This window comes from Perca fluviatilis, chromosome 21 (genome assembly GCF_010015445.1).
Source record: "Perca fluviatilis chromosome 21, GENO_Pfluv_1.0, whole genome shotgun sequence".
Taxonomy (NCBI): Eukaryota; Metazoa; Chordata; class Actinopteri; order Perciformes; family Percidae; genus Perca; species Perca fluviatilis.
The window spans coordinates 6,259,351-6,274,552 of record NC_053132.1 but is presented as its reverse complement, the minus strand read 5'-3'; the positions used below and the strand labels follow the sequence as shown (position 1 = coordinate 6,274,552).

The 15,202-nt window shown below is 41.7% G+C and overlaps 1 protein-coding gene across 2 annotated transcripts in view; it reads right to left on the bottom strand.

Annotated features, from left to right (window-relative positions):
- Positions 1–4,107: 4,107 nt before the first annotated feature.
- LOC120551157 (testis-expressed protein 47) overlaps positions 4,108–15,202 on the bottom strand; it is a 50,577-nt gene continuing 39,482 nt past the window's right edge. Inside the window, exons 2-9 of one of the 2 annotated variants that reach the window (XM_039788360.1) lie at positions 10,089–10,275; positions 9,566–9,669; positions 9,419–9,483; positions 9,203–9,281; positions 8,859–8,993; positions 8,594–8,741; positions 8,326–8,385; positions 4,108–6,208 (exon numbers count right to left, since the gene is read on the bottom strand). In XM_039788360.1, coding sequence (XP_039644294.1) covers positions 8,348–8,385; positions 8,594–8,741; positions 8,859–8,993; positions 9,203–9,281; positions 9,419–9,483; positions 9,566–9,669; positions 10,089–10,275 — 756 coding nt within the window. In that variant the 3' untranslated portion in view covers positions 4,108–6,208; positions 8,326–8,347. The remainder of the gene's footprint in view (positions 6,209–8,325; positions 8,386–8,593; positions 8,742–8,858; positions 8,994–9,202; positions 9,282–9,418; positions 9,484–9,565; positions 9,670–10,088; positions 10,276–15,202) is intronic. The other variant, XM_039788359.1, reaches the window with a different exon arrangement.

Sequence of the window (15,202 nt, the reverse complement as noted above, 5' to 3'; positions counted from 1 at the left end):
GCCCAGACTCGAAGTTCACGGGGGTTGCCAGGCTGAAAACCGCGCATCCACAACGTTGCTAGACGCTTTTCTCACATAGCCAGACATTACTCCACAGCACAGCAGAGTAGCTAACGGTAGATGCTGGCTATATCGACAGTCATAAAAGCCCGTGCGCCACGCGAGCTGTAGATATATACACGACGCGGAGCTCTGTAACCAACTGACAGACACACTTTTTCGGCTTAAAATTACAGTATGAACCGCTAAAAACGCAACAACCTCACCGTCCTCTCCACACGCCAGGCAGGCACACTTCCTCGGCTTAGAATTACAATACGAAACGCTAAAAATACCACCACCATGCTGACTGAACACACTTCACTGGCTTAGAATAGCATAGTCCTCTCTTTCCGATTTACAGCCCCCCTCTCGTGACTTAAAATAACTCACCGTTGTCGGCTCCAGCTGCTGAACTACCCGTTGTAAACAGCCATGGCCCGCTTGCCTGGTCCCCCCGGTAACGTTAGCAGTTAAAAGGGTTAGCATGGCGGCGTTAGCCAGGACCAGTCGGGATCACTTTACTGGCTGTGTCTCAATTGTTTTTGCGAGTAACCAACTCCGGTACTCTAGCTATATAATTCAATGCGAGTACACAAATGTTGAAATGACATAAAATGCCCGTCTCTAGTGGCTGTGATAAATTAGCCTGAAGCTAATGCTTACCTGTTGAGGAGGAAATTCTGCGTCCTTTTGGGATCTAAGCTGTCTCCATCTTTCAAATACATCTCCATTATTTACCAGGGGGTTGTTACGTCTCTGGTCACGCAACTGTTAGAAACATGCTGTTTTCTTTTTTTTAGGTCGGGTAGAATCTATCTCCGTTGATCCTGTTCGTTTGTGTGCTGCTTTCATGGCTGTACTACCGTTACAGCTGTAGCGCATATTATTACATATTGGACCTTTAATGTTAAGATGTCATACAGTACTGCTTACATGACAATTAAATAGAGCCACATCTTTGCCCTGGCTACGTAGTGGTGACACAGACCCTACGCCATAGCCTGACGTGCACCTCTTGAAAAATGTAACTACACATCATAGCAACACACGTCACTCAGGCCCCCCCGACTCATTTCCTGGTTCTCCTTCTCCATAAACAACATGAAATCAAGGAGAGGGTTAACTTCTCCTGCTACATTTTCCCACCGCGGTCAGAAAGGTCAGGAGAGACACTTTGTTTCTCTCACTAGGACTCTAGAGTCGCTGCTCGCTCCGAAGATAATCCCCGTCACTCTCTCACTCACTCTACCACACACACACACACACACACACACCTCAGCCCTGCTATTGTCTTAAAGAGATCGACGCACACACCACCGCACAAGAATAAACTTCAGGCCACAAAGCTCTGCGTGGAGCCTCCGCAGGACCATCAGTCGCGCTTTAGTGATCACAAAATGGAAATTGCAAATGTTGAAGCAAGAAACAAACGAAATGTGAGATGGAATATGATAGAATAGAAAGACAAAACTTGAATAACAAAATGTAAAATGATAAAAAGAGCCTTTTTAGACTTAATTTGAATAGGAGCGAAATAAGGAGCCTGGTAAACAAGTGAACCAAGCTGTTAACACAACACTGACACAGTATTGCCTTTTAAAGTTGACGCGGTGAACGTGTTAGCAATTTACACACGCAGCAGACACGAAGCAACATCTTCCTTCATTCGGAGGTACGTCTCTTGTTTAGAGATGATCGTTGGCTCGACCGACCCCTGAGGGAAACGTCTGTCTCTTTAGCTGCTAAATGCTCCTCTGCGTTCAACGGTGTCTGTCTGCTGTTTGCTGCTGAGCAGGTAATGTACAGCGTAGTATTTCACTGGAAACAGCAGCCTGCTGCAGCCGAAAACGACTCTACAAGAGCTCCGAGAGGGAAGCAGAGCGACATAGTTTTGAAACTAGGCTTGAAACCAAAACAGCGTATTAAAGGAATACGCCACCGTTTGTTGAAATTGGGCTTACCACGGTCTACCCTGGCTGTAGATAGGTGGGCCAATGCATTTTTTGTCTCAGTGCAAGTAAATAGGTTGTTTTTTTGTCTTTTGTTGGCTCACTTTTACTCACAACATGCTAACCGGCAACATAGGATTCCATTCACTACGCTAAGCTAACTAGCGGCGGCGCTGCCGGTGTTGCACCGGACTAAAACAATGCATGCACAAAAAATGCGTTGGCCCACCTATCTACAGCTAGGGGAGACCGTGATGAGCCCTATTTCAACAAACGGTGGCGTGTCCCTTTAAATGATTCTAATTAAACAAGTGAAACTAAAACTCGAATTACTCTGATGGCACACTTCAGGCTCCACATGGGACCGCGCGTTCCAAACATCTGGAGAGCCATCCCTGGCATTAAGGCGTCGTTCAGCTGGGCGAGAGCATGCAGGCACAAGAAGTAGTCCTCCTGCCCCGAGGTATAATGACTTCCTGTCATATCATAACAAAGAACTGAAAACCGTCACAGTCCCAGGAACAAAGGTGCTATTTTTGTCAAAAAAAAAAAAAAAAAAAGCTGCAGCCTCAGTTGCAAAAAACAAGCACACTTTTCTTTCTGACAGTCGTATTCCATCCACCTCTCCATTGCAGTTTATAGGAACCCTGTGTGATGATGCTGATATTTTTAGTCTATATAAGTGAACCAGAGGCAAGTGCAAAGATATGTGTATATGTGTTTATTTTGATGAGAGTATTTATACAGATATATTTCTGAATACTTTTTACTGAAGAGTTGTGATTGTTTCCACTACACATGAATCTCATCTAAAAAAAAAAAAATCAACAACATGCATTCAAACACGGGACCAGAATTTCCCTGCTGTCGCATCGAAACCTTTTCAGGAATCAGGAGGTTTAAGAGAAAAACTTGAAAATCAATAAAACTGGAGTAACAAGGTTTGCATACGACAGCAGCAGTTTGATATTTGCCTTGCGGTGGGTTTTATTGTGACCCATCCGGATTTGAAAGACTTTTCCATTTCGTCCTGAGAACATTCGCGACGCTTGGCCTCAAAGTCACTGTGCTGCTCTGCCGTCCTCTTTCTTTAAAGTGCGATATTATTATTCACAGGACTTTTGTAAATACTGGAGCCTCTGCACATACATGTTGTGTATATAGTGACAGGGGAGAAATTTAAATATATATATATAGATATATAAATATGCTGTATGGAGAAATATAAATGACGATGAACATTATAACATTATACCGTACATATAATATTATAATGTTGCTGGTTCTAGCACAATATTGCCACATTCACACAAAATAATATCAAGTAGACTTCGTACAGTAAAAGACTTTACTGACGTACTGTAGGCTCAAGGTTAAATCTATTTTGTAGATTTTATAATAGAAACTGCTGATAGTGCTTGTGTTGCAGACTAAGAATAACCTCTTGAACCCTGAATTTAGCTTTACAGTTAGAAAAAATAATATAATATAATATTGCATTTTCTTTTATTGTGTATACGCTTGCTCAACACACTATCGCAGCTACATGATGCTACATTACATTTAATGGAAAATTCCAGATGTCCTGTGCATCATTTTGTACATTTTCTTTTAAAGGTTACTTTTTGGGGCATTTTAGGCCTTTATTTCTGCCAGGAAAGCTTAGATTTGAAAGGGGGAGAGAGAGGGGGGACGACATGCAGCAAAGGGCCGCAGGTCGGAGTTGAACCCGCGGCTGCTGCGTCGTGGACTAAAGGCCTCTTTATGTGGGCGCTCGCTCTACGAGGTGAGCTACACGGACGCCCCATTCTACATGTTTTCCAACGATGCAACGCGGCTAGTTTTATTTCTGAAAATGTTGGCAAGTTGTTTAGAATTGTAGATACTTTTTTTCCCGTGGTTTTGCACAACGTTGGTCCACACGGCCTGCAGCTGTAATGATGGATCAATCCCAAGATCCAGCAGGGTTCAAGAGGTTAAAGGAGACTCTGCAAAGGAAACCGCTGCATCGCTGTCTTTCAGTTGGACCGTTAGACAGCAGATCTCCTCGCTTTCACAACATGACTGAAAACAAAACTCGACACGGTCATGTCCTCTATAAGATACAAGATCAATATTAAAGAACGTAATTCAACTTTATTTCAGACACACAGATCCATATCGGTATAAAATATATATCACAACGACACAAAAGTTCTACACGTTAAGATCAAAGTGATTAAAACACAGAGACATTTGTTCCAGTGTTTCCAAAAAATAAGAAGTGTACGTTGTGTCCCTTTGTGTGGGGTCAGTTAAAGCCATTATGATTACATGTTTGGAACCAGTTCAGCAACACATACCGGTACATTTGTACATAAAATTCCTCAATAAAGCATGAAAGGTTAAAATTAGAACATGCAAAAAAAAAAAGCAGAAAAACTGCAGGACAATTTGGATCTTTTCTACAATTTAGGGCTGCGACTTTTTAATTATTTTCATAATTAATCAGCTGATGATTTTTTTAATCGCCTGGTCTATAGCCCACATACATGCCTGTCGTTTCTGCTTCAACAATTAGAAGAATAAATCAATTATCCAAATAGTTTCCTTTTAATCTACTTAACGTTTCAGCTCTACTGCAATTCATACTGATTAGTTCATACCGATCCAGCTGAGTTTAAATCAACCCAGCATGAAATGCTATCACCAGTATTATGATTTTAATTATAAAAAAAAAAAAAGAAGCAAAACACGTTATGTTGACCAAAAAACAGTTTATAAAAAAAAAGTTATTGTTGCAATTTGGCTGTGCTGAGGTGAATGGTCTGTCCTGTCTTTGTCTGGATTTCTGTGTTACAATGTGCTGCTCTTCGTTTTGTACTAAAGGGTTTAAAATAAGGCTTGTACATACAGTATTCGTCAAACACAACTTTATTAACAATAGCCCTGTCGAGCAGAGACAGTCGGGAGAGAGATTCCAGAGACAGTTTCCAGTATTACAGCTTTTGCAAGCATGACCTTTGAGCACTAAAATACGAAGGCCTTTTTTTTTACATGAATAGGTGGAATGTATCGGTGATAGACGACGTTCACCTCATCGCTCGTGATGAAGGTGGATTGTGTGTGTTGTGGACATAGTTTCAAGTAGAAGACGGTGGTGGGGTATTTGATAAAAAGAGTGTTATGACCAAGTTTAGGGAGGGAGGGAGGGGAGTCGAGGGGGTGTTTGATTCGACATTGTCCTGTGTGAAACTCAGCAGCATGCTTTTTAACCATGCCTATGAAATATGTCTCATCTTTGGTCCTCTATAAATGTGCTTGTATTTATTTTTTATAAGCAAACAGATTGACCTTTATAAAAGAAGAAGAATTCAGTTCTGCCCTCGGCCTTTTTTAGTCCAACTCTCCATCGACTCTGCCAACGGTTTGTTTAAAACATTCATGATTTACTGCTTTTTTCACCATGTATCTTCTGTGTTCCATTGATACAGTACGTTTCACCCTTTTTATATATATATAGCAAATAAGAAAAGCACATCTGGCTCCGAACAGAGAACAATGTCAGGAAATCAATGCGCTTTTTAAGGACTTCAAATAGCTTGAAAAGTTCCTGTGACTTTACACTGAAAATCCTACAGCAAACAAGACAAAAGCGTACAGGTTTGCTTTTTCCTCGTACAGTTTGTAGAATACACTGTGGTGCATGCAGCCATTGCAAGTACATCTCCAGTCATCTTTTTTTGTTGTTGCTTAAGTTTAAGTTCCAAGTAATGGGGGCCAAAATAAAAAGGGAACACATGAGTGATCAAGGAAACTTTTTAGACTTAAAAGTTCTTTGTGTCAAACTGTCGTGACACTGTGGACTCTTTAAAGTTTGGAGTAAAGAGGAAATGCCTTTTCTTGGACATGCTATCTCCCAGTCACCAAGTGGAACACAGTGTACAGTAAGATAGAAATAAAATTAACCTCATCCGAATGTTGAAACTATTAAAAATGTTTTTATATTACTTGGATTTTCTGTGCTTTTTAAATAAATTGTGTTCAATGTTATTTCACTCAAACAAATTTGATATATTAAATAATTTTGGAAAAAAAGAAAGAAAGATATTGAAGAACATAAAAAAAAAGAAGTGCTGCAGTTTATTAAATGTTGGTATAAAACTGTCGCAGTGATTTCTATCTGCTAGGAAGCCTTCATTCACATCCAAGGTGCTTTAGCGAAGGTCAAACACATCCTGCGGAAGCATAAAACATTCAATTACATTTGTGAAGTGGGGAAGTAAATCACAATATCAAGTGTCCGACAGTGACGGCGCTGGAATGCACCTGGCGTGCAGACAGATAGACCTCTGTGATCACCAAGCATCCTGCCTGACATCAACCCTAAAATCTCTCAAACATACACTGGTCCCATTCAAAACACGTCGCGTGTCATGCAAAGATTGGAGCACGCAGAGGGAAGTGGTGGCCAATCGGAAGGTTGGTGGTTCAATCCCTGGCCCTGCAGTCCCATGTCGAAGTGTCCTTGGGCAAGACACTTAACCCTGAATTGCTGATAGATGATGCGCCATCGGTGTGTAAATGTGTGTGAATGTTTATCTCCTGAGCACATTGTACGGAAGCCGCGGCCACTAGTGAATGAATGTGTGTGAACGGTGAATGGTTCCTGTACTGTGTAAAAGCGCTTTGAGTAGTTGTTAAGACTAGAAAAGCGCTTTATAAACACAGTCCATTTAGGTGTAACAAGACGCCTGAAGCTGCAATCACGTTTTTGGCAAGTGGAAAAAAGGACTGGATTGATTATAATCATTGCCATTACTTAAAGGTGCTATAAGTGATGTGACGCGTTTTTTAGGCTATAACATTTTTTGTCACATACAGCAAACATCTCCTCACTATCTGCTAGCTGTCTGTCCCCTGAACACACTGTAAAAAACATCTCCTCACTATCTACTAGCTGCCTGTCCCCTGAACACACTGTAAAAAACATCTCCTCACTATCTGCTAGCTGTCTGTCCCCTGAACACACTGTAAAAAACATCTCCTCACTATCTGCTAGCTGCCTGTCCCCTGAACACACTGTAAAAACATCTCTTCACTATCTGCTAGCTGTCTGTCCCCTGAACACACTGTAAAAACATCTCCTCACTATCTGCTAGCGGCGCCTCCCCCTGAACACACTGTAAAAACATCTCACTATCTGCTAGCTGTCTGTCTCCTGAACACACTGTAAAAACATATCCTCACTATCTGCTAGCTGCCTGTCCCCTGAACACACTGTAAAAACATCTCCTCACTATCTGCTAGCTGTCTGTCCCCTGAACACACTGTAAAAAACATCTCCTCACTATCTGCTAGCTGTCTGTCTCCTGAACACACTGTAAAAAACATCTCCTCACTATCTGCTAGCTGTCTGTCCCCTGAACACACTGTAAAAAACATCTCACTATCTGCTAGCTGCCTGTCCCCTGAACACACTGTAAAAAACATCTCCTCACTATCTGCTAGCGCGCGGTCTCCTGAACACACTGTAAAAACATCTCCTCACTATCTGCTAGCTGTCTGTCCCCTGAACACACTGTAAAAACATCTCCTCACTATCTGCTAGCTGCCCGCCCCCTGAACACACTGTAAAAAAACCTCACTTCACTATCTGCTAGCTGCCTGTCCCCTGAACCCACAATAAAAACATCTCCTCACTATCTGCTAGCTGCATGCCCCCTGAACACACTGTAAAAAACATCTCCTCACTATCTACTAGCTGCCTGTCCCCTGAACACACTGTAAAAAACATCTCCTCACTATCTACTAGCTGCCTGTCCCCTGAACACACTGTAAAAAAACATCTCCTCACTATCTGCTAGCTGCCTGCCCCCTGAACACACTGTAAAAAATGCGGTCTCTGTAGACAGCCCAGGCTCCACAAATGCCAACAAAAACAAACTGGCCAACCTGCACCACCAAACATAACAAGTTCCAGCCAATAGCAGTTGAGCCACCACTGCAGCAGCGTTAGCACGTAGGCTACTTCCACAATGTGCGTTCATGACTCAACCAACTCCTTCTTGTCGGTTATTGGCTGGAACACTGTTTGTTATGTTTGGTGGTGCAGGTTGGCCAGTTTGTTTTTGTTGCCGTTTGTTGAGCCTGGGCGGTCTACAGAGACCGCGTTATTTTTTTTTACAGTGTGTTCAGGGGACAGGCAGCTAGCGGATAGTGAGGAGATGTTTGCTGTATGTGACAAAAAATGTTGTAGCCTAAAAAACGTGTCACATCACTTAGAGCACCTTTAAGACGACACACTAGCTTGGCAACAAAAGCATAATGTAGGTTTGATAATGAGATTCCTTACCTTTGACCTTTTGTCCAAAGTGTTAAACTGTAGTGAGGCAGCTGCTTCGCATGACTTGTCCTATTGAGCGATCAGAATATACAACATAGCAAAGTGTGACTTTGTGTAGCTCTACCGGCCTTTTGCTTTTTTTCTTCCCAATGACTTGATACATCGCAGAAATGAACACAATCATCATAAAGTCACTAATCTTTTTCTAAGATTCATGTTTGATAAGATGTTTGATAACTCAGCTGGAATGCTTTCTGAGTGGGCATACGCCTCTTACCAAAGTCCATGCTGATGTGTAACGGTGAGTTGTACATCTGGAGGTGTTGGTGCGGAGTCATGAGCTCCTCTCGAGCCAAAAGTTTGTTGAGAACCTCCTGAGAGACGATCAGCTCCGGAGACGTATCCAGCCCTGACCCAGGAACAGCCTTAGAGTACATTCAGAGAAAATACTATTCTTAAACTTCCTTTATTTTATGGTTATAAAACAGAAAATGTATCTATGAATCCCCAGAGACATTCTAAACCTCTAAAAGTAAACACACCTTAGATATTTTAAGATGTTCGCCCAGTTTCTGCAGCGCACACAGGACAGTGCAAACCAGAGTCTCTGTGCTCTCTTCCTCTTCATCTGGTCCCTTAGTCACAGAGTCCTCCGCCCCCTGATCTGCATTGAGCACCTTCAGTCAACAACATCAAACAGTCAAACAATACTCATGCATACAGATTATAATTTATAAGGAAAACACACAGACGGGTGACAAGTTAGATGGTATACCTGAATAAATGCGTGGAGAAACTTAATGAATGCACTTTAATTTGTCGGCCATCTGTATTTGCCTCATATTAATGCAACCTCAAAGACCACAAGCAACGATACAAATCAAACCTTGTAGCTCCACTGTTGGAACAGCCTGCTTGGAGGGTTATGTGCCATGAACACAACCTTGGCAGCTTCCAGCAAGGTACTAAAAAAGGGATGTAAAAAATAATGTGCATGGTTTTGTGTACATTTTATAACCGTAACAGGCTGAATGTATTTGGATTGTAATGGATTTTTAGACTTTTCTGTATTCTCTGGTGTAGAACAAGAAAGCATTATTACCCGTCTGGCTGTTGTTGCATGTCTTTAAGGTCTTTCAGAACAGAAACCAGAACCTCCCTGGATGACTGAAGGAGAGCCACACAGAAAAGTTCAAGAGCACAATATCACATCACACTTATTCATCATACATAAATCAATCATACTTACTTCAATGATATGCAGCAGACAGGATGGATAAATTAACAGCAGCCCCGTCATATGATCCCATATATACTGTTTGCTTAGCTGAAAGTTGAGTTTTTCATAATAAGCTGCGTGGAAACAAACAACACAACAGTTTGTTGCAGACAATTGAGAAACCGAGTCGCCTAACAACCTGGAAGCTCTGTTGTCAACACACAGTTTCAGCCTTCCCGGGGGCTTTTATTGTGGACTTTTTGTCGAAGAATTCCTTGAACAGCAACCACAAAAAGCTCTGACAAGGCACACTTATTCACATAAAGAGGTGTGAAAGCTATAAAAAACACTCAAACAAGGAAAAGAAGACAGTCTTTCGCTGCTATGATGGCAACAGTTGCACATCTTTGTGATTTTAAGTGTTGGAAAATTTATGTTTTCTCTGTACATTCTACTGTACGGTAGTAAATAGCGTAGATCTATACATTTCTAGCATCAATTACTATCATCATTCATTTCCCCAGAAGGAAAACTGGATGAAATTGGTATATACGGTGGTTAGATAATTGATTGGAATAAAGGGATCTTGTCAGTGGAATAGCAATTATCTTGCACTGAGCTGTTGTGCTCTCGGTCCTTGTAGCTCTAAAGGTAATTGCTGGCTGACCTCCCAGTTCTGTCCTGTCAGCAAGACCGCGGGGGAGCCGAGCAATCACTATCAGCCGCTGTAGCACGATCTTCTGTAGATGACACAATGAAGAAGAGTCTTAGAAAACATGCAGAGTGTCCTGCAGAGAAAGTCCTGCAGAGCACTTTGTCACAAATTACACTACACACATACAGGTAGGAACATACATGCATAAAGGAAGGATGAGGATAGATTTCAATGTATACTCTATATACATATAGTTCTTTGAAATATTGTATATTGCATTTATTTATCTTAGATTTGTGAATTCAATAGCAAAACAATTAACATTAACTTAACAAAACTTTCAGTTTCATCTCTTGTCTGTAATGTAATACAAACCATATCTTCTTCCCGATCGTTTCTCTGCGCCGTAAGCTGATGAAATAAACTAGTCCCAGTTTCATCCTCTATCTCTTCCTCTGCTTTCATTTCCTCCATCTTACTTTCTCTATGTCCAATTCAGGCACTGAGTGAGTGAAGCTTTAGCGAGTTGCGTGCCGGCAGTGTTTGTAAAAGCTTATACCCTAGAAACCCATTGTTCCCCAGATGCTATAAAACGAAGCCTGCTGCACTCTGATGCAATTACAGATATATATATATAGACGGTAAACACAGGAGCCAATCCCAGGCCAGGACAGCCTTGTATTTCATGTAATGAAGGCCAATAGGAGTGGGCAGTGTACATATGGGGATGGCAGAGGACACAGCATCCACATGATGAATTGTATTCCTGTCATAAACTGTTAGCTGGTCTCTTCCCATGCTAAGATAGTTGATGTGTTTGATATGTTCTAATTTCTGATTTGGTTTAGTCTAAACACAATTTGATTTCAATGTCATCCAAGTCCAACCCTTAGACTTTATGTGAGTTCGTCGTGTCAGCCTCTATACTCATTACTTGCTAGATATTCACTCATATACACTACACTCATATAGGACATTTCCTATTAAAACTAATTCAATTACAATTGTAGACAAGAACTGACATTAAAATATGTAGTTAGGAGGTCTCTTTGTGAGTGTAAAAAACAGACTTTTATGCGTTCAAAACACCCATGTTGGAACATTTTGACTATATTACCAAAATAGTGAAAACGTGCTCTATTTACCGATTTCAATCTTATTTTATTTGATATATAAGGACACTGTTATGCTATTTCATAAAATAATAATTTAATGTGATCAATATGGCAAACCGTTACTTCAATAATTGTTGAAGGAGGCTGTTTAATCTAGCAATCAAATCTAGCAATCTGATTGGTTCATAGCCGTGATATAATCATAGACAGTAAAATAAATTGACCAACAGATCCTGTTGCTCTGGACGGAGACCAGTGAAGGACATCAGAAGTCTCTTTCCTGGTGCTGGCTGAGCGTTACTGAGCAGCCTCCAACTGAGCTTGAAGACGTAGATGTGACGTGAGCAACCTGTCTGAAAGTGTGAAGTCTTCTGGTAGCTGTGCCGAGAGAAATCTCAATCATTCCCAATCTTACAGAGACGGAGAGCGTAGGTATATGTAAGGAGATAACATAGGCACAGGCTAATTACTGATCACTAACATGCTAGTTAACATTAGTCAATAAACCTAAACAGCTAATGGAAGTCCAAACTGCCTGAGAGCTTCTCCTGTACTATACGATAATTCCTCTACTGTGCGACAGTTAGTCTCGTGGTTATGACCCAACCGTTAGCCTATTTTTATAAAAGCGTCTGCTACGGAGCCATAACGTGAGGTACAAGGTAATGGAGCCTTTTATACATTGTCGTGTTTCTTTAGTAATGAAGAATGGACAAATAGTCTTTAAACGCCTCAGATGTAAAGTTATTCGCTGTCAAAGTGACGTCAAAATGAATGGGAGTCAATGAATGCTAACGGCGGGTGATGGCTTGTTAGCATCAAAATGGCGCCAAAGGAGGTTTGGGGGATTGTTTGGGGGTCCCCTCCGTTCTCTGTGAGTTACCATGGCAACAAGTAGGTCAAGACACGTTTGACGTCACCTGCCACGTAGGTGAGTTTGACTCGTCGTGATCTTTATTTACCATGAGCATATATATTTTTAACATAAGACTGACTTTCACTTCAAGTGTGCACCTGTGGCTGGGTGAACTTTTATTTGACTGTAAATGGCCTTCCACACATCCGTGCTCTACCTGCAGCTCATTGATAAAAAATTGTATGTACTGGGATTATCACAATTTACTATTATTTTGTTATTATAGTATTTTACTTTTTTTTTTTTATCTGTTTTAATTTCTTTCTCATGTTAGACTTTATTTATTTATACATTTTGTGAATCCATTTAGTGTGAAACTGTCCCTAACATCATGAAAATTAAACTCTAAACGTGATTCTATACGTCGTTGTAGTCAGCAGATGGTGCTAACTTAACATGAAGTGCCTATTATTATCATGGAAAGTGAAAGAAATGGACACAGTGATGCCATAGACTTCGATGGAGACCAGTGAAGTCAATTTTCAAAGCACTTTTCCGGTGATGGCTGAGCGTACTGTCCAGCTGCGGCTCGTTTTCTGTGAACCATGTGGCGAGGGGGTTACATTAGGGCGGAGTGAGCAACTAACACCGGATGGCTGGCTGGCTGGCTGGCTCCGCCGTGCTTTTATGCTGCATCGGTTCAGGGGCTTCGGACTGGGGGGGAAAAGGGGACTGAGTACCCAGGGCCCATGTACCCATGAGTACCCATGTGAGGAGGGCCCAAAAAGATGCTAGAATGAACAGACCTTTTTCACGGCAGACATGTTGACATGTCATAGTAGGAAAAGCACAGGCGTATTCAAACCATTACTGATGGCTGCATTCCACTTAGGAGAGGCCCTGGTATTAAACCATTACTGATGGCTGCATTCCACTTAGGAGAGGCCCTGGTATTAAACCATTACTGATGGCTGCATTCCACTTAGGAGAGGCCCTGGTATTAAACCATTACTGATGGCTGCATTCCACTTAGGAGAGGTCCTGGTATTGTGCATGCTGACTCACTGAAATATCTTACTGGGACACTTGATGGAATTGAGCCATCGTTAAGGTTATCAATCTCAGCTGTGCTTTTCCTATTATGACAAGTCAAAATGTCTGCTGTGAAAAAGGTCCATAGCTGTGGATGCGGGGAGGGGCCCATAGAAAATTTCTACAAAGCCTTTCTACAGGGCCCAGAATTTAGTGCTATGGCCCTGCATCGGTTACAGAGAATGAGCTGAACAGCGGGCTGGGTCTAATGTTAGCGGTCCCCTGACCTACTGCCGCTGGGTCTAACTGGCCCTCGTCACTCCCTGCAACTCCGAGAGCATCTCCCGAGCGTCGGTGGCTCTCTTCCCAGCCAGCTGCGACACAGTTTACAGCCCCACTGACGCGTACTGTCACTATGACAACTAACATCAATCGCCATTTTGTTGTGTACCAATTAAATGACCACGGGAAACAGTTCAATGGCCTTTCTCCCAAACTCACTCAGTCATGTCAAAACCTTTCCCCAGTGCAGAATGTGTTTTTTCATTTTTTTCTCCCCAACTATCTGGCGACCCCCTGGAAATTTTCTTGCGACCCTCTTGGGGGTCCCGACCCCCTGGTTGAGAACCACTGATCTACTGTACTCAAACACATTTCATTACACTCTTTTGATAGTGACAACTAAAGTTATTATGCTTCACACAAAACATGTGATCACTTTATAAAATATGAAGCATCGTTCAGTGCACGAAATCCCCTTCTCATCAAGTCATTTAGTCCATAACAAAGTCCTAAAATTAATCTCTATCAGTGAAAAAAAGAATATTAAAACCTATTTTCAATGCAAATCAACTTGTTTCAAGTATTTTCAAAAAATCAAGTTTAATTTTCCTTAGTTCTAATGCAGCAACATGTTTTTTTTATTCTTGCTTGTGTCAAGCACACATTTCAACACACTGATTTAACAGTCCTTCCAGAGTTTTTTTGTGATTGTTGCGGGCAAAAATCCTTGATTATGTGGCACGTTTTCTTAAAAAATGCCATGGAATATGCTATATGATATTTAAGCAATTTTATGCGATGAAATTGCGGGAACTTGCAAAAATTGCGGTTTGATGAAAAAGAAAAAAAAGTGACCCCCCCCCACCACCCTGCTTTTCAATGATGTTCACGTCGCGTAATTACGTCACTTCATAACATTCCCATGGCAACAGGGGAAAATGTGACTTTTTTGTAACGAAAATGCGGGGATTATGAAATCATGCAAGCCCCGCATATTTTGCGCGGAAAACGACAATTTATGAAATATTATAAACAAATTGTTGTTGCATCAAGGTTAAGAGGGGCCAGAGCTTTGATAGTAATATATTATGTCACAAATCTTTTTTTGAGATTCTTTTTTGGGCTTTTCTGCCTATATCTTGACAGGACAGCTAAGGGAGAAAGGGGGAAGACATACAGGAAATTCACACAGGCCAGATTTGAACCCTGGCCCACTGCATCGAGGTATAAACCTCCAAGTATATGTGCGCCTGCTCTACCCACTGAGCCAACCCGGCCACATGTCACATATCTTTTTGACCAATAAGAATGATAAAGGTGACATTTGTCCTGACCTAACAGGTGCAGCTGAGCTAACAAGAGATTCAGAAAGATGAGGATCAGTCAGTCTAAAGACACCCACAGAGTCCTGGGACGAGGTCTAATCAGCCAGATTAACTGAAAACACCTGTGTGGTGTTCAGGGCCTTTCAGTTCAGACGTTCATGTGTTCATCAACAGATAGGAAACAGGTGTGTGTATGTTGCTCTACATAGTATATTAACTCGGCTGTGAAGGGGAACCAGGCCACTCAGAACCAACAACAGGACTCCTAATATCTACCGCAGAACAACTTGTTTGGTTCATGATGTTTGTCTGGTTTTGTGTTGTTGTTTGTGCTTTGACCGGTCGCTTTGTAACCGAGCAATCTCCGATTGACGGTGCCTCATATGAAGTCCCGGTGAACGA